The 25,354-nt window shown below is 33.7% G+C and overlaps 1 protein-coding gene across 1 annotated transcript in view; it reads right to left on the bottom strand.

The window, feature by feature from the left end:
- Positions 1–1,978: 1,978 nt before the first annotated feature.
- The window catches only part of HBS1 (translation elongation factor EF-1alpha (GTPase) HBS1), a 77,534-nt gene continuing 54,158 nt past the window's right edge, over positions 1,979–25,354 (bottom strand). Inside the window, exons 10-16 of the mRNA XM_076463991.1 lie at positions 23,165–23,277; positions 21,449–21,565; positions 20,895–21,128; positions 10,746–10,919; positions 6,336–6,636; positions 2,707–2,851; positions 1,979–2,280 (exon numbers count right to left, since the gene is read on the bottom strand). Of these exons, the coding sequence (XP_076320106.1) occupies positions 2,272–2,280; positions 2,707–2,851; positions 6,336–6,636; positions 10,746–10,919; positions 20,895–21,128; positions 21,449–21,565; positions 23,165–23,277 (1,093 nt within the window). The 3' untranslated portion in view covers positions 1,979–2,271. The remainder of the gene's footprint in view (positions 2,281–2,706; positions 2,852–6,335; positions 6,637–10,745; positions 10,920–20,894; positions 21,129–21,448; positions 21,566–23,164; positions 23,278–25,354) is intronic.

Here is a 25,354-nt window from a genome sequence, read left to right as displayed (position 1 = left end):
ATGTTTCTCTCTTTCTTCTCTTGCACTTTGTTACTCATTACATTCCAGCAATTTTATATAAAGTTGAGATTTGGACTGTCTTGATCCCTTCTCTTTGAAGATAGTCTGAAGCACTGAAATAAAACTTAAGATGTCTTTCCAATACATAAAAAATGGAATTTCCTCTCTCTATATTAATAACTTTTTCATCCTGTGACATGCAGCAAATTCATCCTGGAATCTGCACTGGTAAGCTCCAAAGAAGTGATCCTAAGTTGTTGGCTTTAACTAGGGCTCACGGATATCAATTTATTCTTCCCAACCCAAACAGATGATGCATTTTCATATCACCCAACTTTACAGATACTTTACAACAGCATTCAAATATGCTGCATGAAACCCTTCTCCACATCAAAGTGCCTCCCATCAGACCTGTGTAGTCTAAACTTTCATTCATATGAAAAGATTACTTTGCTCCACATTTGTATCTCAGAATGGCTAATATGGGTATCAACACTTTTACTGATAAGCAGAGAACAATGTTTCAACCTCCCTAGGTCATTTTTAGGTTTCTTATCATCAAGAATTTGCTCCACATTGTTTCAGTTCAGTCAGCATGCTCTTTAGACCAGTAGAGCCTCAATCTTGTCGGCAAGAAAAGGTTTCTTTGTTAGCCATCTTGCTTGGAGACAAGCTGAACACAGGCAAGTCCAGATGGTACACATGGTTATAATGCACCATTAAGCTTTTTCATGTTACTTTCAGCTCTATGGATAGCAGTCAACAATTCTGTAGGCTCATACATTTAAGAACATGACCATTAGCTGCTAAGGAAGCTTTCTCCCTAGCCCTAACCATTTACTGTTCCACACAGTTTGCCTCTATATCTTTGTACTGAGTAGCTTCCATAAGACTGGTTAAATTTAATTCTTTTATCAACCTGCCATGCTATAAATTCCTCTTTGTTTAAAGAAATAATGACTTTTTTTGTAGAGTTAACATACAACCCTTGCTCTTGGTAGCATCACATGCACCTTCTAGCAAATAGATTTCTAAGTTGACTCAGTGAGAACTTCTCTTTAAAACCATAAAATGGCTTATGCAACACTCAAACAATCTATGAGGCTGTCAATGAAATAATCAGCCAACACTGTGCCATTCTGAAACACTTGCACTGGCATATATTAAGACCTCAAAACAAAGTTTCTAAAGAAAAGTGTGAAAAACTGGATGATGCACTAAATTTGTCTACCACTGTAATACTAACCTAGTTCTTGTAACCCAATTCTAAAGGGTGATAACATAAAAATTACAATATAAGACAAACTAATGTCTAAGGCTTATTTTGCAATATATTAATCTAGGTACTTTTATGAAAGAATAACATTTTAGAACTGATGTAAATATATGCTGTATATTTTAATACACATATCACTGGGTGACTGTCCTATTGCATGCTCTTTCATAAAACCTGTGTACTTTTCTTGACTTTCAATTTGTTATTATGTTTATTATGCTTGGACCAATAAAGATTTATATTAAAATAAAAAACTGAGACCACACAGCATTCTGAAGAAGCAGAATTCTTCTGATGTTGGTGGTCACATAAATAACTGAAAATAATACTAATTTTAGGAAATTTATGGAATAGGCCTAGTCAATACCATAATATTGACAGTTGCATCATAATAAATTTAAGCTGACTTAAATTTTGTTCTGTCTTGTAAGATCTATTATTTCTATTTCATTATTAAACTAGCAATCAAGTTTTGGATTAAACTATCTTAAATTTAGAAGGTGCAAATGTGTTAAGAGATAACTTAGGGCCAATGGTTGCACATGTTTTGTGGTCTATTATCAAGTTGCACCTGAACACTAAGTCAAGTACATTTAAATCACTGTTCAATGAATATGTTTTGGCTTGAAGCATGTTTTTAATAGTTTGCAGAATTTCAGATTTATGTATATATTATACTAAAAAAATGGTACAAGAAATATATTGTGCTCATTTTTTTTATTTATTTATATAGTACATATAACACATTTTCACTTCTTTTTTTTCCAATCAAAAACTCAGAAATTCATTGAAGAAGGGTATGTCATTTCACCAGTTTATACAAAGTCAACTCTATTTTCACTTGCTTGTGCCAGTAATAGGACACAAACTGAAAATTCAAAGACAGCTGCTAAATAGTCTTTGTCCAATACATGACAGTTGTTTGCCAAATTCAATAAAAAAAAAAAAAAAAAAAGGTAAAGAATTACTAGTCAGGGATCCAGTAGTGCCATCTGTTACAAGATCTGGAGACAAATGGAAGTACAGAATTTTAGTTAAGGAAATGCTCAACATCTATATTTCTAGAAGAAAATAAGTTTGTATTTTAACATTTAAAAATCTCAAACAAGAAACAAATTTAATTTTAGTTGTTTACATGTCATTCAAAGTATTCATAACCATGAAAGGAGGAGTTCTGAACCAATTCAATAATCACATGAAGAAGAAGGAATAATTTTAGGCACTTGTACATATTTTCTGATATAAGCTCAGAAGTTGCAATTTATTTTTTTCATTTTCAAAGCAAACTATGTAATACAAACTTTGTTATAATTAAAAGTTGTAATTGTTATTCTGGAAATGTTTTTATTTTTCCCATTTGGTGTTTCTATACAAGGTATAATATAATAATTAATTCTAGGACTATTTATAGTAGTTTGATTCATACTCACTTCTGTCACCAAACCTGCAGCAATTGTTGATCCCCCAGAACGTAACATGAACCGTCCAAGTTCCCTGAAGTCTTTATAAAGCTCTACATATATGGGTCGGTTTACTTCTATTTCAACAACACCATTGCTATTCTGGGTCAAACATCTGAAATACAAATATATTTAATTTTGTGGTTATTAAAGAAATATCTGTTTCTTTCAACTGATAAAAACTTTCTTAATAACTTCAATACAACATTTTAAAATTCAGTGATATATCAAACCAACAGAACAATACATTTTTTTTACTTCCATATATAGATCAACAATATTAAAGTTATTAACACATATGATAGAATATACTGATTCTCTCTTAATAGCAAAAGAAAAAAAGTTTGAACAATATCTGTTTTAATAGTCCCAAACAGGTATTTCAATAGAATATAAACAAGAAAGCAGCCAGAATACAGCACATGTAAAACAAAGTAATATGTTAAAAATATTGGATTAAGTCAAGGGTAAATCAACCAAAGAAACAGACTTCCCAGCTTCAGTAAAGCTTACACACAAGAAAGAGTGCTAAATAAAATTCTTCAGCTAAATACTTACACCGTGAGACAGTCAAGTTTACCAATTCTGTTTCCAAATGTTTATTGCACTGAATGTCTTATTATTTATTTAAAACTGACAGAAAACAGAATTTAAAGTCTCCTTTCACTTTGGGCAGCTAAAGTATCTAACAGGAACAAAAAAGTAATACAAAGTTAAGATATGTCAGCTTATGATTACATACTTTGTACTGCAGATGTCAAAATTCATTACAAATTTTTAACTTCATTACATTTTTTACAATTAGACAGTAGCATTATTATTTTTAAGGGATTTATTAAGGAATACTTGAGTAAGGAAACACATTACGCTAATATGATAACACATGAGCAAACAATGAGCATGAGGAAAAGTTCTATTGATGGTAGAACATACTACATGTTTCAACAGCACATTTGATCTAACTTCAGGTTTGATCAGTAGCATCTTCCAACATCAACAAAACTTTTCTTTGTGTTTATAAACTGTTGTTTTCTTACCTATTAAAACATCAATTGCATTTAAATTTTAATTAAACAATATTAAATATTCTACATATTAACACTTCTGCAACAAGTTCATGCAATTTGCAAACTCTGAGTCACCAATTTCACTTGTACAACAATAAATGCAGCAACTGAGATTTCATAACATGTCCTCTCAAAAACTATTAAGATTTTATTAAAGACTATAGGTATCTTTGAATACAAAGAATGACATTATTTATTATACTTAAATGTTTTTACTGAAAATATCTTATTTTTTTTATTGTAGTTGCTTTCATTTTAATATAAAAATATTTTTCTTCATTTTATAGTTTTCATATTTCATTTGTATAATTTACAAAATCTTCTAAAAATATCAAAAGATTTTTAAGATAAATGATTATACTTTTTCATACTCTCTACCATATCACTAATTCTAGCTATTATCATCAACATACAATGCAATAAAATAATAAAAATTAGGAAACAAAGAAAAAACAATTTTTTGTAGAATATCATTAGAGGTTTTCCTTTTTTGTTAAATTTGTAATTTCAGGTATTTTTCCTTTACACACGTAGCTAATTTTCAAAGTTTTATTGTCCTTCAGCACCTACCATTCACATTAATACAAGTCAATTATGCCCTTACGGCATCTCACAGTGTGTTTGGGAGACATGTACAATATCCCCTCAGCAATACTTGTGTTCAGTGTGTAATACCACAAGCCTTAAGAACACATACAAAGTACATGTACATTTAAAAAAATGTCTGAACCTTTTAATTATGCATTTTAAAACATAACTAGTACGTAAAGAACTAAAATATAATAGTGAGATCTAAATACAGTTTAAGCTGTATTTCTAATCAGAATACATTAAAGTAAGAAACAACTGCAAGTGCTATAGTTGATAAACAGCCAAGAATACTGCAGTCAGTTACATGTACTTTGTGACAACAAATGAATCCCAATTTCACAATAACCATTGTTAGATTGTTGTGTAGAATGAGGTCTTTCTAATGACTACACATATGTACGTGACAACACCTTTATGTAAACCACAGAGTTTTTCGAAATCTCTCAATGGTAATCATAAAACCTGTCAAGGGTTGAAAAAAATTGTTATTTGAATTATATTCATTCAGAGAACATGAAAATTCACAAATCATAAGGTTATGTGAGCATGTTATTGTCTAGGTATGCCTCTACTCAACTACCATGGTATTAATGAAAACACAGAGAACCAAAGTAGAAAATTTTCACAGCTCATTGGTCATATGACAGTACATCTGAAGTTTTAAGTAGTTTTTAAATGTGTTTTTGAAATAAAGGACTTCAAACTTAGATAAAATAAAACTAACCATAACATGCATCGTAATATTAAATTTCTTCACATACTTTGTTAGTATATATATGCAAAAACGGCTCGTTTGGGTTGAGAAAATATTTTACATAGAAGCGTGAACAACGTTTCGACCTTCTTCAGTCATGAACCTGACGATGGCCAAAGAAGGTCGAAACGTTGTTCGCGCTTCTATGTAAAATATTTTCTCAACCCAAACGATCCGTTTTTGCATATATATTTCTCTACAAGTGGGTTTTCTCGACATCACTTTGATAGTATAGGCATTTGATTAAAATTTAAATGTAACATAATGACTTGTACAAAAAGCATTTAAAGGAGAATTCAATGTGAAAGGGTTAATAGGTAAAGTTCCAGTTGTTTATATTGTCTCAGTTCAAATTAGTAGTTATTCTTTCTATAAGGTACAGATTGTTGAGCAGATTATATTAAAAGAATTTTGAATATTCAAATCAGCAAATCATTTGACAACCATGGATAATATTAAGTTATAACGAAACAAAATACATTAGAATTACATTGACATTTTTTGTTGTTTTACAGGAAATGCAATGATATCAAAAATCCATCTCTTTGGAAAGAGGTATGTTGAAAGCTCTTTCCAACACAAAATATTCTTATATTCATATCATGAAATCAAGCAATAATTAATTGTTCAGGAATAATACTAGTAATTTAACAAACTGGAATGATGTGTAAAGGGTTTCTTAATTTTGGATGTATGAAACACTATAGTTAAGATCCACAATACCTTTACATAATGTTTATATGTATTTAAATGTAATTAACATCATCTTATAGCAAGCATTACCCTCATATCAATTCTGATTTAATACAAAAATAGAAACACTAAGTTAAATGCTAATAATTAGGATGTAAGTACAAAATTAAATGTTTTACAGATCTGTGTAGTTGTGACTAGTAGAAGCTATTATAATACCAATATATGGTAAAAATACAGAAATATATGAAGTTGGCATCTTAAATCAATAAAAGGTGATTATAAAATTTCAAAAACTGATGTGAAAGCTTGACAATTTTAAAAAGAGAATTTCTGATAAAGAAAAAAAATAGAGATCCTAATTTTCAAACATTTTATTTTCAGGGTTTTGTCTAAATAATGCATGTACTAAGGCAACATCCAATTCTACAATTTTCTACCTTAAACACTTCAGAGGTGTTTAGAACATTAAAAAAAGAATTCTAATGAGTTACCTTGGTTTATTTTTCATGACCTCTCCTGTATTCCTATGCAATTGAGAGATGAGCTTACGTATTATAGCCTGTTCAACAAGATTCTGGTAGTGAAGGATAACAGGAAAGCCTTTGGTGATAGGAATCTTAATGTTAAATATCACCACTCTGGCTTGAAACCTACTGGTTGCTTTGGCTGGTTGGTTGGGGTCACAGAGAACACTACCAACAGTCACATTATTGATGTCAATACCTGACATAGTTACCACCACATGGTCTCCTGCAAAGGCCTGGGTCACTGGGAAGTCATCAACTGCAACACCTAGGATATTGTGACAGTAAAAGTGTTTTTTGATCATTAAACAAATTAGGTGTCATTAAAAAGCATATTATAAATAATCATTTCATCATAGGGATGAAAAAAGGAGATAAGAAAATTTACTGGGAGCATGGGGAGTATGGGAGCCAAAAAGCAATGCCTCAGTGGGGGTTTCTATTACTCATCAAAATGTAAATAGGATTTCAAGGGGGCAAAGCCTTTTTGAAACTGATATATTTTTACACTCAAAAATGCATTTCAATCAATTTCCTGGAGTCATCCACTCACACAATCAATGAAGTTTGTCACATCACCTCCAACATAAATGACCAAGTACTGGTAGATTAAGTGGGAATTATATACCTACTCCAGTAGACGAAGTGAAAATCTCCCACAAATCAGCATCTAGTGCTGTAATTGTTTGAATCTGTTGGTTTGTATCAGATGTAGTGGTACCTTCTTCAATTACCATAGACAGCTCCTTTGATGTTAGCTGTGCAAAATTATTTATATGGTGAGTAGCAGCAGTGGCCTGTACTGAATTTTAATTACATGTGGAATGTGAACATGATGTTTTAGATACAATGCCACATTCAGTGGTTAAATGTTGACAAGCGTAGCAAAGTGCTACAACACAAGTATGGATTTGTGAAAAAAAATCACCAAGCATATGTCTCTCTTTCATTGTCTCATTCTTTATTTTTTCAATTCAATTTCAAAATTTTTATATATCTATACCCATCTCCAAGTCTTTCTACACTTTTTATCGATCTCTTGAATCTTCCTTGTTGTCAATTCTGATTAAAATGCAATTCATTAGCAGATACCACTAATACTCATGAGTTACATTATAACAGTATTTACTCCATGATGCACCTAGATTAGAAAAGATTCAGAATTATGTTAAACAAAAAATTATCAGCAAAGCAAACCCATCAGCACATACACATTAGAGAAAGACTATAAAATTGACCAAAATATAAAATTAAACCAAGTTTAGGACTACCTAAGATTTACAGAAGTATATCCCTATTTGAAATTTTCTTCTCAAATTTACACAATTCATAGGAATAACTGACAAGACACAAAATACACTAGGAAACCATGGATCTGTATGGAATTCTCAACCTTGATATGGACTTAATGCAGTATAATTTCATTGCAATTCTACAAACACATTTAAATAGTCTGCTGAAAGGATTATCTTCACCCTTAACATATTGAACATCAAATGTAAGCTTCAATCATTATTCCCATAGCAACAGAAATGTTCTATAATTTGCACACGATTTTACACTTCTGTAGTCAAAACATCAAGAGACAATCTTACTAGTGTGATTAATACTAAAAGCCTATCAAAGTAGACATTAGGCTCCACTATTCTATGACTAATATTAGAAAAGCTTTCTATTACAATGTAATACAAAGACAAAAACAAAATGTTACAACCTGTCAACAATAAAATGAAACAACCTTCATGGTACTAATAACTAGTAACACACATATATGATGAAATGCTAAGTAGAGATGATTCGTATTATATTACCATATTCTAGACATTGTACTGCACATATAAAATGTACAATTCTTTTATAAGCTGATTAATTACAAGTCCCTCAAGAGGTCCACCCCCAAACATATATATATATATATATCTTATACGTATGGATTGGCTGTGGCCTTTTAAATACTACTTGTCACATTCAATGGTCAAATTTTGACAAATGTACAAAACTGCTACACCACAAGTATAGATTTGAGAGAAAATTCACAAGTACATGTTCCTCACTAACAAAAATGCATTAAAGCCAGATTTTGATCGCTTAACAAATTATGTGTCATTAAAAAGCACATTATAAATAATCATTTCATTACAGGGATTAGAAAAGGAGATGAGAGAATTTACTGGAAGCCTGAGAAGTAAGGAAGCCAACAGGGCTCCACTGGGGTTCAGGAGCAATATCTCAATGGCATTTTCTATTACTCATCTAAATGGATCTAAATAAGCTTGTGAAGTGCATAAAAAATATGCTCAAACTAGTGATTCAGAATTTTCAAGATGGTAATATTCTTGTGCATTGCATTGAAAAACAAAGAACTGTGGATCAATTCTGGAAAATAAAACCATCCATCATGCTAGGATCAGTAGTAATAATGTAGCATAATAAAATTATTAACAAAAACAACTAGTAATCAGTGACATTTGTTTCATAGTTTATTGGATTTACTTAATGTTAAATGCTCCAAACACAAAGGTCAATAAAAACAGCCATCCATCTACATGTTCTAGACAACAATTTGCAATATAATCATGAAAAACTTCCCTCTAGAATAATAAAACATGCTATGGGTACATAAGCTGTTTACTCGACACATTCATTCAACCATCACATACCCCAAGAGCTGAAGAATGAAATGGGTATTTATTCTATTATATACAAAAGTATATCAGTCATGTCATAGACCACATACACTACATGACGAAAAGTATGTGGACACCCAACTCTCACACCCATGTGTGCTTACTGAACATCTCATTCCAAAACCATGCGCATCAATATGGAGTTGGTCCCCCCTTTGCTGCTGTAACAGCCTCCACTGTTCTGATAAGGCTTTTCACTAGATTTTGGAACATGGTTGAGGGACTTGCTCCTATTCAGTCACAAGAGCATTAGTGAAGTCAGGCAATGATGTTGGGCAAGAAGGCCTGGCTCGCAGTCTGCATTCCAATTCATTCCAAAAGTGTTCGATGGGGCTGAGGTCAAGGCTCTGTGGAGACCAGTCATGTTTTCCACACCAATTGACAAACCATGTCTTTATAGACCTCACTTTGTTTTTGGGGGCACTGTCATGCTGAAACAAAAAAGGGCCTTCCCCAAACTGTTGCCACAAAGTTGGAAGCACACAATTCTCTAGAATGTCATTGTATGCTGTAGCATTAAGATTTCCCTTCACTGGAAGTAAAGAGCCTAGATCACACCATAAAAAAATCAGCCCCAAATCATTATTCTTCCTCCACAAAACTTTACAGTTGGCACTATGCATGTAGGCAAGTAGTGTTCTCTTGGGGCCCACCAAACCCAAATTCATCTGTAAGATAGTGAAGTGTGATTCATCACTCCAAACAACGCCATTTCCACTGCTTGAGAGTCCAATGGTGGTGTGCTTTACACCATTCCAACCGACACTTGGCATTGCACATGGTGATCTTAGGCGTATGTGCAGCTACTTAGCCATGGAAACTCATTTCACAAAGCTCCCGATGAACAGTTCATGCTGATGTTGCTTCCAGAAGCAGTTTGGAACTTGGTAATGAGTGTTGCAACTGTGGACAGACAAGTTTTACGTGCTTCAGCACTCAGCAGCTCCATTCTGTGGGCTTGTGTGGCCTACCACTTCGTGGTTGAGCTGTTGTTGTTCTTACAGTTGACTGGGGCAGCTCTAGCAGGGCAGAAATTTGACAAAATGACTTGATGGAAAGGTGGCATCTTATGACAGTGCCACGTTGAAAGTCACTGAGCTCTTCAGTATGACCCATTCTACTGCAAATGTTTGTCTAAGAAAATTGCATGGCTGTATGCTTGATTTTATGCACCTGTTAGCAATGGGTGTGGCTGAAATAGCCTAGCCCACTAATAAAAAGGGTGTCCATTTGCTTTTGGCCAATAGTGTATGTTCTGTAACAGGCACAGGAAACTATCATTCCTCTATGTTAAAGCATGCAGGTGCTTTGGACATGAGAACCTACTGACAAAGACTTTTGCAATGAAAATTATGCTGTAGAGCTATTTTCTAGATGAACCGTCATAAGACAATGCAATGTAGTAGTGATGCTCCAAAATCATTTTAATGTAATTTACTTTACCTCCGTAAAATAATATTCTATTACATTTCTTAAAACTAATAAACTTCACAACCCTGTTGACACCTGTAATAAATATTGCAACATCAGCTTAGATACACCTGTGATATAAACACTATTATTTCAACACCTTTGCTATAATCTTTGAGAATATGAAATATCTGAGCAGTCTGATCAACCTCAAATTATTAATAAAAACAACTAGTAACTAATGACACATTTAACTACAACTTCTACTGAATAATTATACCTTTAATAACAGCTGGTTCCCCTGCTGGCATGACAAGGACCTTGTCTCCATTCTTAAGATGTCCAGCTTCAACTTTTCCAGCCACACAAAAACCAGAGCTAACACCCTTGAAGACATCATTGACACAAATACGTAGTGGCTTAGACACAGAACGTTGTGGAGGCTTGAACCTGTCTATATAGACAATGATAATATGTTTCCTTGCATCTATCAATATTTAAGGATCAATTAATAAGTTTTGATATTATGCATAAAATTTCCTAAACCATCATTCCTTTAAACAGCTAAACTGACTACCTGTCCTCTTTCATATGTTTAATCAGCTGTCTCTACTCAGGAAACATACTGTATTTACTACACAGTGGCAAGATAGTGGTTTGGTAATGTCTGAATAATACATACTAATAATGTAACTTCATAACATTGTGCCAATATGTAGCAACTACACAATAACATAACATTTTATTTCTATAGTTAGACATGCAACTTTACAACGTATGGTGCTATCAAGTAGAAAAACATGAGAATATTGCACTGCAAATAAAAAGCAAAAACGTATATCACCTTGTAGCATAAACTCATTGGCTATTACATATTCCACATGAAGTGTTTCTTTCTGGTATTTAAATGTTAGTTTCAAATATTTAATGTCATATTCAAACAAAAATATTACAAGTTGTGTAAAATATTATTTTTCCATTTAAAAATATCAAAGGAAAATCAATTTCAATTTATTTGCCTATATTTGATGTAACTTGATATATTTGATTTAATATGGGTAAGTGCATAACTTAATGAATGACATGTATAGCTTAATTACATCAAGTTTGAATAAGATTTCAACTGTCCAGCATTCTTAAATCAGCAACTTTAGATCTCTAAAATACCTCATCATTGAAATGTATATGATGGCAAGATATGCCTTCTAATATTCATACAGTTTGTGGAAAGTTCAAAATCACTAACTAAAAAACGGAGTATGAAAGCATTCATGGAAAAGTCAGAGGTAATATCCATATTATAGTTAGTGTTTATGTTTAATGCTCAATATTCATGGTGATGATATTGGTTTAAGAGAAAGGTTTATCTTTTATTCTTTACATTTTGATAGCTTTGGTGATGCAGCAGCAAAACAGTTTAATTCAGAAGTTTTATGGCACTGTGTTGTAGTCAAATGCTAAATAAATTTCTCCAAGTACAGTTTCAGATTAGCCTTACATTACATTTATGTATTAAGCCTAATACTTAGACTTCAAAACAGGTCTATTATTACTTCATTGGTTGGTTGATTTGGTGTTTTATGGTACAAAGCAGCTAGGCTATCTGTACCAAACATCCAGTGACAAGTTAAAATTAAAGTAAATTTAGTAAAATTCATAAAAGGATAAAATAATTATCACCTTCATAATTAAGGTGAAACAAAACAAAGTTTAAAAAAAACATAAATGGTATTAAAACCAATGTTTACATCCAGTTTACAATGGTAAGAGAAAAACTACATTAATACAAGCTGTAAAGGACTTTCTGTAACATAACTGTAATTATCATAACTCACCAGGAAAACTAACAGGTAAGTTCAAAAACCACCATCAGTCACCATAATTTGGCCTTTCCAGTCCTTGTTCTGACTTATTTGACATTATGGCCATTTTCAGAAAGTAAAGTAATAAGCGTTAGCCACCTGAAGTTGGCCTTTCCAGTCCTGGTTTTGAGTTATTTGACGTTACGACCATTTTCTAATTTCAAATTGAACTATATGGACTTTGATTTTCACATTAAAAAAGTTCTAATGTATATATTAAAAGACTTCAATAGCATTAAAAATATTAATGGCCTTTTAAAAATTAAAAACATTTCCAAGGTGGACAGTGTCACCATCACCAATAACACTGTCTAAAGTTATGGATAAACCTTGGGACAGAACATGTTTAAAATGGTGCCGTCGTTGAGAGTTGTAATGATGGCAAAACAGTAAAATGTGGCTTATTGTGCCCCAAGTGTTACACAGACTACATACACATTGGTGCATCAGTTCCAGATTAAAAAAAAAAGGTTAAAAAACTGTGACCAATGCATAGTCTAGTTAGAACAACTTCCTCTTTCTGGTCCTTATGAAAGCAACATGGCCAAAGTCCAATACAGGGTTTTACTTGGAATAGCTTGTTTTCACATTGCTCACTTCAATTCGACTGCCCACTGGCACAGAGCCAAGCCTTGAATAAAGGACTATAGTCCATGTATGGGACAGGCAAAGCAGTGATAGTGCCAGAGCAGATAGATTTGACTGTGGTGTCAGTGAACTCGTTTCCCGTGAATACAAACGTAGAGGTATCCAGAAAAACTGGATAAAAGTAGATGTTAAAGAGAAATGGGCAAGTCAGTTTTGAACATTTGCAAGAACAGGGTGTGAACTAAGATGAAGTGATTCCAGGGCTAGTAGAAACTAAGTGAGTCAATATAAATAGTGCAGTTAAGTACTGCTTAGCTTCTATGTGATCCAGGGAAGAGAAATGGCATTCAGTTCAGCAGTGAGCACAGAAGCTGTGGAGGGGATTCTGCCCACAACCACTGAAGCACAACAAACCATGGCCAAGCACACAGAGTCACCTGATTGCAAACCACCTGTATAAAAAGGAATGGAAAGATGTTCAGCAAATAACAGACAACATTTTCAATCGGAAGTATCTGCTTTTCTCAGATGACTTAAAGGGAGGTCACATTTTGGGACTGTAAGAAGCCATGGTGGGATGGGCTGACCAGTGGATACAGCAGTTATCCAAGGACAGACCCAATTCTTCCAACTGTGCTTGAACACAAAGGCCAAAAGGAGCAATGGCAGATCATCTGTTCTGAAAAAGTATGGCCCACTGAGGATGGAAAACACAACCCCAAGTGGGATGCTTTGGTAAGGAACAAAGTTTCAAAGCATACAGTAAAGACAGTTACAATACAGAGCTGAAGTACTTGATGATGAATGGGGTCCAGCATCTTTAAGGCTGACGTTCTGGCACAGCCATAAACCAGTGATCCATAGTCAAGTTTCAATAGAATAAGAGCTCAATATATTTTTAGAATAGAACATCGATCCGTTCCCCAAGTGATGGAAGAGAGAACATGGAGGATGTACAGTGCTCTTGTACATTTGACTCCTAGTTGCTTGATGTGTGGTATAAAGGTCAGCTTAAGGTCAAAGATAAGCCCCAAGAACTTTGTCTCAGGGGCCACAGGCAGCACAACTTCACTGATACGGAGTTCACAATCAGGGTGAATACCCCATTGGCTGCATAAGTGCATGCAAACAATTTCAGAGAGGGAGAAGTTATAGCCATTTGCTGTGGTCCATTTCAGTAAATGATTGAGAGCAGTCTGTAGCTGCCTCTCAATATACCTCATGTTTGGCGACTGACATGAGATGTGAAAGTCGATAAGATAGAGCCCGTTTGCAACAGTAAGAGAGAGTTGTTCAGTGATGGCATTAATCTTTATAGTGAAAGGTGTGACAATCAAAACACAGCCCTGAGGGACTCTAAGTTCCTGCAGAAAAGGTCAGGAAAGTGTCAAACCCACACGAACTTAAAATCTCCTGTCCATTAAAAAATTGTTTATAAAAATGGCCATATATATATGGAGGTTTTGCAAAATGCCATACCTCCATGTTGTATCATAAGCTTTCTCAATGTCAAAGAATATTAATACAAGATATTGTTGTTTGAGAAAGGATTCTCTGATTGACGTTTCCAGTCAAATCAGGTGATCCATGGAGAAGCGCTGTTGTCGGAACCCACACTTGGTGGGTGAGAGGAGGTTGTTGGATTCAAGGCACCATACACATCCTCTCTTAGGTGTTGCAGAGATACCTCATGAAAATAATTGGACTATAAGTTTCAAGGAATCTTGGGATCCTTTCCAGGCTAGGAGAAAAGTAGGACAATAGCTTGGTGCCAGGCATCAGGAAACACATTCTCCTGTGAGATCTGGTTAAAAACAATAAAAAAAATAGAAAGAGAAGCAGGAGATAGATGGTGCAGCATTTCATAGCATACATCATCAGGTCCAATCGATGTACTGCCAAACAGATGAAAGGCCAGTTTCAGTTCCACCATTGTAAAGGAATGATTATAGTCATAAAGACAATCAGCTCGAAAGGAAAGAGATAATTGCTCTGCCTGAGTCTTAAAGGCTAAGGAGGTAGAGGAAGAAGAAGATATGCTAGATATGTGACAAAAGCTAGAGTATCAGCAATGCTCTAGGTATCAGATATTTCCTAGCCATCAGAGAGCATGAACGAGAGGGGGACAGAATTATATTGCCAACTGACCTTTTAAATCTTGTCCTATACAGCTTTGAAACTGGTGGTAGAAGATATGTCGGTTGTAAACTTAATCCAAGATTCCTTTTGGCTTTGACGTCTTACCCACCGAGCATGTGCACAGTGGCCTGCTGGAAAGTGATGAAGTGGGATAGTGTAGGATATCTACAAAAAGTATCCCAGGTCCATTTTTCAGCCTTCTGTGCCATGTGGTAGGCAGGATTTCACACCGGACGAGGATATCGTTGAAAATGTGTCAAGGTTTTATGAATACATTGAGCAGCTGTCTGTATAATACAGTCAGTTACTACTGCCACACAGTCATCTATTGATGGCTTACAGATGATAGCAGAACAAAGTTCTGAGAGAGCAGTGAAAGTGGGCCAATTTGCTTGATCCAGCTTCTATTGGGGCACACATGTCAGGTGGTATTGACCACGCCCAGTCTCTCTCAAAATTACAGGAAAATGATCACTGCCTCATAGAATATTGTCAACCCTCCATGAAAAGTACCACTACTGAAAAGAGAAAGGGTGTGATCAGAGAAAATATGCACTACGGAGTGACCCCTCCTATCAATAACAGCACTTCACCAGAGGGGATGATGTCCATTAGACTCCTACAGGATTAAAAAGGGAAACAGCAGCTGTTCAATGAAAGCATCAAAATCTGATTGATAATAGGTCTCTCCAGGGAACAGGCAGAGAAAACAAATAGTGATGGTATAACCAAAGGAAACACGAATGGCTAAGGTTTCCAAAGGTATGTTAAGTATGCAAAGATCCACAGTGGAGCACAGTCTTTGGAACCCATACTGGGTGGGCGAGAGGAAGTTGTTCAATTCAAGGAACCAAACAAGAAGAGCACTAGCCATCCTCTCTAAGGTCTTACAGAGACAGCTCATTAATAACACTGGATGGTACACTGAAGGAATCTTGGGATCCTTCCCAGGCTTGGAGGAAGGTACGACAATAGCCTGGTGCCAGGCATAAGGAAAAACATTCTCCTACTAGATCCAGTTAAAACCACCAGAAGAATAGCAAGAGAAGCAGGAGATAGATGGTGTACTGCCTGACCAATTAAGGGCCACTTTGAGTTTCACCAGTGTAAAGGAACAATTATAGTCATAGAGACATTCAGCTTGAAAGGAAAGAGGTGATCACTCTGTCTGAGTCTTGATGGCTAAGGAGGTGGAGGAAAAAGAAAATATGCTAGATACCCAGTAAAAGCTTTCACCTAGAGTATCAGCAATGCTTTGGGTTTCAGCTACTTCCTGGCCATCAGTGAGAAAGATCGAGAGAGGGATAGAATTATATTACCCACTGGTCCTTTCGAATCTTGTCCCATATGACTTTGAAACTGGTGGTAGAAGATATGCTGGTTGTAAACTTAATCAAAGAGTCCTTTTGGCTTTGACGTCTTACCAACCTAGCATGTGCACAGGCCTACTGGAAAAGCGATGCAGTGAAAAAGTGTGGAATACCTAAGAAAAGTATCCCAGGCCCATTTTTGAGCCTTCCATGCCATGTTGCAGGCAGGGTTCCACCACAGACGAGAACGTCATAGAAAATGTGTCAAGATTTTAGGAATGCAATGAGCAGCTGATTGAATAATACAGTCAGTTACTACTGCCACACAGTCGTCTATTGATGGTTTACAGATGATGACAGGATCAAGTTCTATGAGAGCAGTTAAAAAAGGGCCAGTTTGCTTGATCCAGCTTCCACCGTGACACACGAGTAGGGTGGCATTGACCACGCCCAGTCTCTCTCAAAATTACAAGGAAATGGTCATTGTCTCATGGATTACTGTCAACCCTCCATGAAAAATGAAAGAATAGTGAAGGGGAGCACAGGATTGACTATGTGCATGAAAATAAGTAGAAGGACCACTATTGAAAAGAAAAAGGTTGTGGTCAGAGCATACGCTCTATGGAGTAACCCCTCCAATGAATATCAGTACTTCCCCAGAGGGGATGATGTCCATTAAAGTCCCCCAAGATTAAAAAGGGAAATGGCAACTGTTCAATGAGAGTATCAAGGTCTGATTGATCATAGGTCTCTCCAGGGGACAGGTAGAGAAAACAAATAGTGATGGTATAACCCAAGGAAACACGGATGGCTAAAGCCTCCAAAGGTGTGTTGAGTATGCAAAGATAGGGTAGGTACATGCTGATCAACCAACAGTGCCACCCCTCCATGCACTCATCCATTACAAAGCCTGTCATTTCTGTACAAAGAAAACTGCTGAAAGGTGACTGTATCGGCAGGCTTCAGAAAATGTTTTCTGCAAGGAAAGACATACAGAATGGTAGGAAGCAATCAGTGCTTTGATGTCATCCAGATTAAACCATAAGCCTTGACAGTTCCATTGTATCAAGGTGGCCATTTTTATTTATGTCTAGGCAAATTGAGTGTAGAGCTCTTCTGTTTACAATCACATCTTTTTTCTTTGCTGTCTTTATTAGAAGGAATTCTATCAACCGTCATGGATCTTGCTCTGGGTCAGTTGGGCAGGTCTTTGCTGTTGGAAGAGGATTCCAGCAACTGAGGACATGAATGAATGATCGTTTTGCATTTTGGGGTGAGAGAAGATGTAGCTGAGGAAATTCCCATACCTGAAACCAAAGGAAGTAGATCTTGAAATTTGCTGGAATGTATGTTGTGGAGGTCAAAAGACTGTTCATTTGGTTTGAGAACAATTCTTTTAGAATGAAGTGCAGCAGCATATGTCTGAGATGAAATAGTGAACAGCAACTTTTGAGCCTCATGGTAAGTAATGTTTTGAATCATTTTCAAACTCTGCACCTCATTTTCTTCCAACCATTTAGAGCAAGAATGAAAGTAGGATGGGTGAGAGGCATTGCAACTGATACAATGAGGGTCCATTTCACACTCACAGGTATCATGGTCCCTGCCACAGCAATGGGCACAAGTCAAGGAACCACGACATGACATCTTTGAGTAACCGGACTGCTGACACTGGAATCATACGAGAGGGTCTGGAATGTATAGCTGTACCCTGCAATTAAGATAACCTACCTTGACGGTGATAGGTGGGTGTGGTGATGTAAACATCAGAATGAGGACATTGGTCGGCATCATTATTCTATCTTTGTGAGTGGAAATACTCCTCACTGTAGAAAATCCTTGGATAGAGAAACCAGCAAGAATATCTGACTTGGGGATGTTCTTTAAATCCCTCTCAACAATGACTCATGATGAATTCAAAGTAGCATGAGGTGTGAGCTCAATAAGTATATCCCCAATCCCCTTTGAATGTAAGAGGAGTTCACTGTGTTGAGATGTGAATATTTCCACCAATATATCACTAAAGCAAAGCTACTTTACTGACTTTGGAAAACTAGCAAGTCCCTTCTAAATGAAAAAGGGAGACATCTGCCCTAAAGGTTTTTCTGAAAGAGAATGTAGTATAAGAAAATGAGGTACAACAGGTGTTACAGATGTTGAAGATTGCTGCTCAGAATCTTCAAGATGTGGTCATTTACCTGTGGACTATTTTTTCACTATTTTATTTAAGTTTTTATTTGGAAGGTCCATAATAAAAAAAAAATATTTTAGTGCCCACTAAACCAACCCACCATGAAACCCTATGAGGGAAAGCACTACAATGTCAAACAAGGACACTGCAGCAATGCCAGGGTTTCATGAGCACTATACCCAAACACCAGCATCAGATAGAATGTCCACAACACCTGTTGAGAACATCCAACACTGGTACTTTGTGGACCCTAGCCCAAGTGGACCAGCTGACTGATCTTAAGAGGGCAACCCCAAGGCTGCCCATCTACAGGAATTCAAGTCCAAAGTGGTGTGTTAGGGTTGGACCCCTCAATCAGCAGGATCCTCTAAGCCCCTTCACGAATGGAGAGAAAAGGGAAAACAAAATATAAACATTTACCTTAAAAAAACTTTTGATATTCATTCAGAAGGTTCTACAGAATATTGAAGTGAAACATGAAAACTAAGACATAAATTGCATTTTTGTACATAATATGAAGATCTTCATGCAGGTGACCTATTCAGAGTTTCAGCACAAGTAACTACATTAAATAATGAATTTTCAGTAGAGATAGTAGACAAAAACAAAATTAAACTACATACTTTTAGGAAAATTCTTGTCAAATTTCCAACATTTTAATCTACTAGTTTCAATTTTGTAAAAGATTTCCTGAGTTATATAATGTACTTCAGGATAAAGTAGGCTACTATCTAAAGTTCAGTTTTAAAATATCTTCAATCTACCCTAGTATGAGAATCATGATTGTCTTCCAAGTCTTCCACCATTTCTAATTAATTTATCATCCCTCCCTGAACTATAGAATTCAGAGTAACTTACTCATTATAATATAGATATTATTAAAGCAAAATCAATATTTTATATCTTTCAATGTTATTTGTTTATGAATCTGTTATACACCTTCTCTTTCACAACTTGCAAACAATTCTCTCCAACACTTTATACTACATCATTTATAACAACAGAAAAAAAAAACATTTTAATCTGTTGAACAACATATACTGCTACATTATTTTCAGGACAGAGTATTGTCAGTTTGATCTTCATATTGAAAGTCTACCTCACAGTGTTAACATTGAGCAAAAAAGGGAGTTAATTTAAACACTTCTGTCTCAGTTAAAAAGCCAATTAAAGCATAATAGTAACAGAACACTGTTTGCTTTGTGCATGTTATTTTCTGGTGCTTTAAGATTATTATTTAAATAAATAATTATTTACTGTACTAGTAAGCATCATTATCAAAATTAGGCTTAAATTTCATTAGCAACCAACAGAAAAAATATTTTTCATTTATTATTATAAATGTAACTTAAATGTAAGAAAACTTAAGTTGGATAAGGTAAGATAAAAATTCTTCAAGCCAATGAGCAGTTTTTTCACTGCACATCATTTAATATTACGTTCGCTAAGTGATTTACAGCTTGCGTGGTACAATCAGACATAGCTATAAAAACAATCAAATTAAGTATAAACAATAGATTGTTATCAATCGTAGGCTATTTATAATAACCAACTGTAGTTTTATCATATATTCTACAGTAATTCTAAAAAAATAATAATAACAGTAATATTTTTTAGGGTGATTACAAGGCTGACCAAATCAACCAAATCCAAACAGGATAGAGAAAATAGCAGATAAAATATTAAGTTTCAGTAGGATAAAAAAGTTTAATATTTACTTACAAAGTTTTAAATGTTTTGCAAATGAAATTTAAAATTTATGACAAGCAGAAAAGTATTTTTAATCTTAACATGAAAATTACTTTGCACTTAGAGCAGTCAATACTAACTCTAGAGATCCCCACACAAATCTTTAGTAAAAAGATTTGAAAAACCTGACTTTCTGTATTAAGAAAGACTTGTGATGTTTAATAGGTTAAATGTGGTGAAGATATTTTTAAGTACTTTCACAGTTTAATATCTATACCTTGTGGTTTCATAGTGGTTACAAAGTTGTATAAAATACACAAGCCCATCTCTATTAATCATATTTAGCTGGTTATTATTCATTCTTTCTAATTAACCAACTATATACCTATTAATCAGTTTTATTGATTTTTCATCAGGTAATCCATTTATATATTTATTTACTCATCTTTCTTCCTTTCATTTATTCTTCCAGTTATTTATCTGTTTTTCTATCATTGATTCTCTCTATTCATTTGTTTGGAAGTCTTTCATTTTCCATTTGCTCATCCAGCGACTTAAAGAAAACAAAACTGGAACTCAATAACTAGAATATGTATATTAAAAAAATATTAAAAAATCTGACTTTGATTATATGATAACAAAATACATACCAATGACTTCTACAAGACAAGGGCCTTTATACCATGCTGCTAATTTATCTTGCTTAGCTGGTTCGATGAGGTTTTCACCAGTCAACCCACTACATGGAACATATGTCACATCTGTTTCCCTAAATCCTGCTTGTTTTAGAAATCCTCCTAGCTTAGTTTTAATAAAATTGTATCGATCCTGAGACCAATTCACATTATCTAGTTTGTTGATTGCAACTGCTAGTTGTGAGACACCTGTTAAAAACAATTGAAAGATTACTAGCATCATCCCTAGAATGTAACAATGAAAATCCAGATCCATTTTTCCAAATATTTTACTGTGAAACTGTCTATTTTCAATTAAACATTTTACTCATTTTAATGGCTTAACAATTTCCATTCTAGAGTGGTTTCAGTGGTAGCTCATTCTCTTCATTTCCACAATAAAAATATTCAACCAGTTACATGAAATTTGTTATAAATATTCCAAACATTTAATAGAGTTTGTGTGAAAAAAAATGATGAAATAAGACTTAGTATTTATATAATCTTTGGGTGTAATCATGGCTACCTACCTAGAGACCGAATTAACAAGGTATGTTCTCTTGTCTGTCCTCCTGTCTCAAAGCCTGTTTCAAATTCTCCCCTTGTGGCATCCACCACAAGTATTGCAACATCAGCTTGAGAAGCACCTGTAGTATAAACACAGTATTATTTCAACATTTTCCTTTACCTCTGTATATATGAAATATCAATTTTATACTGATATAAAAGAAGTAAACATCATGTATTACATTTTAGCTTAGAGTAATTCCAGTGTGTTTCATAACACCATGCATGATTAGCAAAAACAACAGTCAAAAATACTATGACAAATACGAAAAGAAATAGCAATATATAATATATTGTACTATATATTAGCTTGTGAAAATAATCTTTGTTTCATTTCATAAGAACAGACTGCAAACAGACTATTAGCTGATCAACATATTATCAACATACCATAAAGAATAAATAACTGTAAATTTAATTTCAGCAGACTGTAAGAAACCAATTCAATAGTAATTTCAACATAAACAAAATGAACAATCGCCACCAAAAGACTCTTAACAATGTTTTAGAAATCTTTCTTTCCTTGGCCCAATACTAAAGGTTTCAAAGTAGGATGCACATAATAGTATTTTGTTTTTACATAACTGCTAATGAGGCCTTTTGCTCAATACCACAGATCACCAAGTCAGATGGGAATGCAACACACACAGTTTCAGTTGAAATGCTATATGTATCAATTATTCACATCAATTACTATGGTATATAATGCATATGCAAGTGAAGCATGATCTATTAATCAATAGTTTTTATGACATTACATCACAATAAGACCAATAATATATTTTAGAAATCTTTCTTTTATGGGTCTCCTATTATTTTTCCAATAAGAATATAACATCATCTCAAATATGTGTGATCAGAGTGCTCGTATGTTATTCTTAGATACTTTGTAATCCATAGTATAGAGCCAGTAAAAGAGAAGTTTGTAAAAATTTTATTAGTGTTACTGTGATGAAGTGTTACACATTAGTAAGCAACAGAGTACACTTTGCCTGCAAAAGGCATTCTATACCATGATAACTGATATATTGAATAGCCTGAACATAATTTTGGTCTTGACTGTGTGTTTTGCATTCACGGATGACCTGAAAACTCTTGGTATTAACTAAAAGGTCTCATCAGCAGTGGCATTAACACACAAGGTGTGCAGTAAAGATGCTATTATGTTCTTTTTACTTACTTAGAAACTCATGCTATATGACTAATAAAATAAGATGTTTTTTTTTTAAATTATTACAAGTCAAATTTTAATATAGTGTTACACAAACCATCAGTCAACAGATTATGCTTTGCTGGCATAAGGCTTTATATACCATAACATTTACATAATGAATAAGCAGTTGGTTATCTTTTAACATTCTAAGCAAATAGCTAAATTTTGTTATTGCTGTGACCACATAAGTGGAATACGTTTTTCTTATTCAGTATAGAACCTGGACATCTGAAAACACATTACACATTTTCAATTAAGCAGACCATTTTAGCTCAACATTTCAAATCTGACGTCAAAAATACTTCAATAATAATACTATCATGCACCATTCACAGAGTGACCATTGTAGAGAGATTAACTTTTATGAACATTTCATAGTTTACTGGAAAATGCAAAATGTTTATTTCCATTGGCATTAAGAAATGGTTATATGCTGCAATTACAATATTAGAGATACTTTGAATACCTGATATCATGTTGGGAATGAAGTCTTTGTGACCAGGTGCATCAAGCAACGTGACAAAACGAGCTGGCGTTTCAAATTTTGCCTGTGCAACATCCATCGTTATGCCACGGTATCTGAAGAAATTGAGATAAAAATTGAGCAAAATTATATGTTGAGGAAACAACTAACAATCAACATTTACTGAATGTCATGAGGTATTGACAACTTACATTCAACTATTTATTAAACAAGTTTTCATTTACATTATACAAATTAATATAGCATAAAATTGTAGCTAATAATAGATATTTTAATAGTATATACATTTCAATTTAATTGTATAAGGCAATATTTTTAAGAATTCTGAATTTCCCCCTATGTGAGAAATGGCATTTTTTCTAGATATCCCCTCTTCTTTATTTTATTCACCATCCCTCCAATAAGTATGAAATTTAATGTAAATTACTCACTATAACATCATCGTTGGTCAGACAAACCTTACTTTTTATAGTCTTCTATTTTCTTTAAAAAAATCAAACCCTTTTTGCCACACCCACCTATGATATCCTCTCTTTCAGGATTTGTTAATAGTTCTCTGCTACTTTTAATTCTATATCATGCATAACAAATGCCATATTACATTATGTTCTTTTCTTAATGTAGAATTGTCACTTTCTCTATTAGTGCAAGCTTCATTCCAATGGAAAAGACAACTAGTTTGCACAATTTAAAATTAAAAACAATATGTGGGTAATGTGATTTGACAGCAAAATGTGAGCTTCATATTCCTTAAGTGGTTTACAACTTATGGTTTAAATAGTAATTAGACATGGTTCAAAGGGGAATAAATCAATAAAATGTAAGTATAAATAAATGTAAACTATTACAAATTTAAAGATAAACAAATGTTGTTTCATGTTACAATATGAAATAATTCCAGAAAGAAAAAAGGCTAATTTTGATTTACTTCCTTTTTTGTTTTTTTTGTCTTTTGGTTGTTATCTGGTTGCTCAATTTAACCAACTTTGTACAGAGTCAGGTTAAAGAATATAGCTGATCAAATATAAAGTTTTTCTAAAAACAAACATTTGAAATGTATTTAGGAGGTTTTAGAGATTATGCAAAGAAAATTTGAAAATACTGAGATGAAGAAAAGTATTTTTAATCTTAGCATAAAAATTATTTTGTATACAGACTAGTAAAAAAAATACTTGATATATTTACAGAAAAATCTTTTAACAATTTATTAAAGACTTGACTGAAAAATATGGCTTTTTATATGAAAAAGACTTGCAATGTTTACTGAAAGAGTGTCAATTTCTGTAAGATATATGTACCATATTAAACGTTAGTAAGTACCAAAACTATAGACTTGAAACCAGTACAAAGAGGTCAGTTGGTCAAATCAATTAAGTCTGTGTTAAACACTTTGCATAACCATATTTAGCACAAAACAAAGGTATGATGTCACAATCTCTAAAAATACATTTTCAGTCACATATCATATGCATAATTAATGTGGGAAGAATAGAGAAATACCTAACATAAACTGTTTTATTACCATAACTTTACTTAGAAATGATTAAAATATGAAAATTAATACACATACTCTTTCTCCTTGTGAATTCCCTCATCATTTGAAGTAAAAACTGCAAATTTTCTGAAATGTTATTGAGCTCTGGACAATTAATTTTACTTCATTCGTAGTAATTGCTCATAAAAAGAAACTAGTAAAGATCTTTGAATTAAATTCAAGCTATGGAAGAGCATAATATCAAAAATCATGCTAAGTTTTATGCTGATATTGCTTTAATTAAGTTATCATGCTAATAAACTGATGACCCCAGTGATTAGTTAGCATGATATCTCCACCATTCACACCGTCAGCATTTTGTTGGTTATTAACACATCTGTCAGATAAAGAAGTGTTCAACTATGGAAAGATGAGATAGGTTTCTTTATATTTTCTGTTATTACTCTACTATAATAAAGTAGGCTTAATGGTTGGTTTATACATGATTGATAAATTTGATTGACCTCACACACTAAAAAGAAAAAAAGATCTAAATAAATCTACATTACATTTGTTTATCCTAAATAATTTTAATTCACAACAGAAAATATCTATTTATACTCAACTTTTATTGTTCTGTTGCCCTTTGAATCCTGTCCAAATACTTTTAATGACATTATAAATAATGCAACAAACCT

Source organism: Tachypleus tridentatus, chromosome 10 (assembly GCF_004210375.1).
Source record: "Tachypleus tridentatus isolate NWPU-2018 chromosome 10, ASM421037v1, whole genome shotgun sequence".
Classification (NCBI taxonomy): Eukaryota; Metazoa; Arthropoda; class Merostomata; order Xiphosura; family Limulidae; genus Tachypleus; species Tachypleus tridentatus.
The sequence above is the reverse complement of the archived record's forward strand: the minus strand, read 5'-3'. Positions and strand labels throughout refer to the sequence as shown.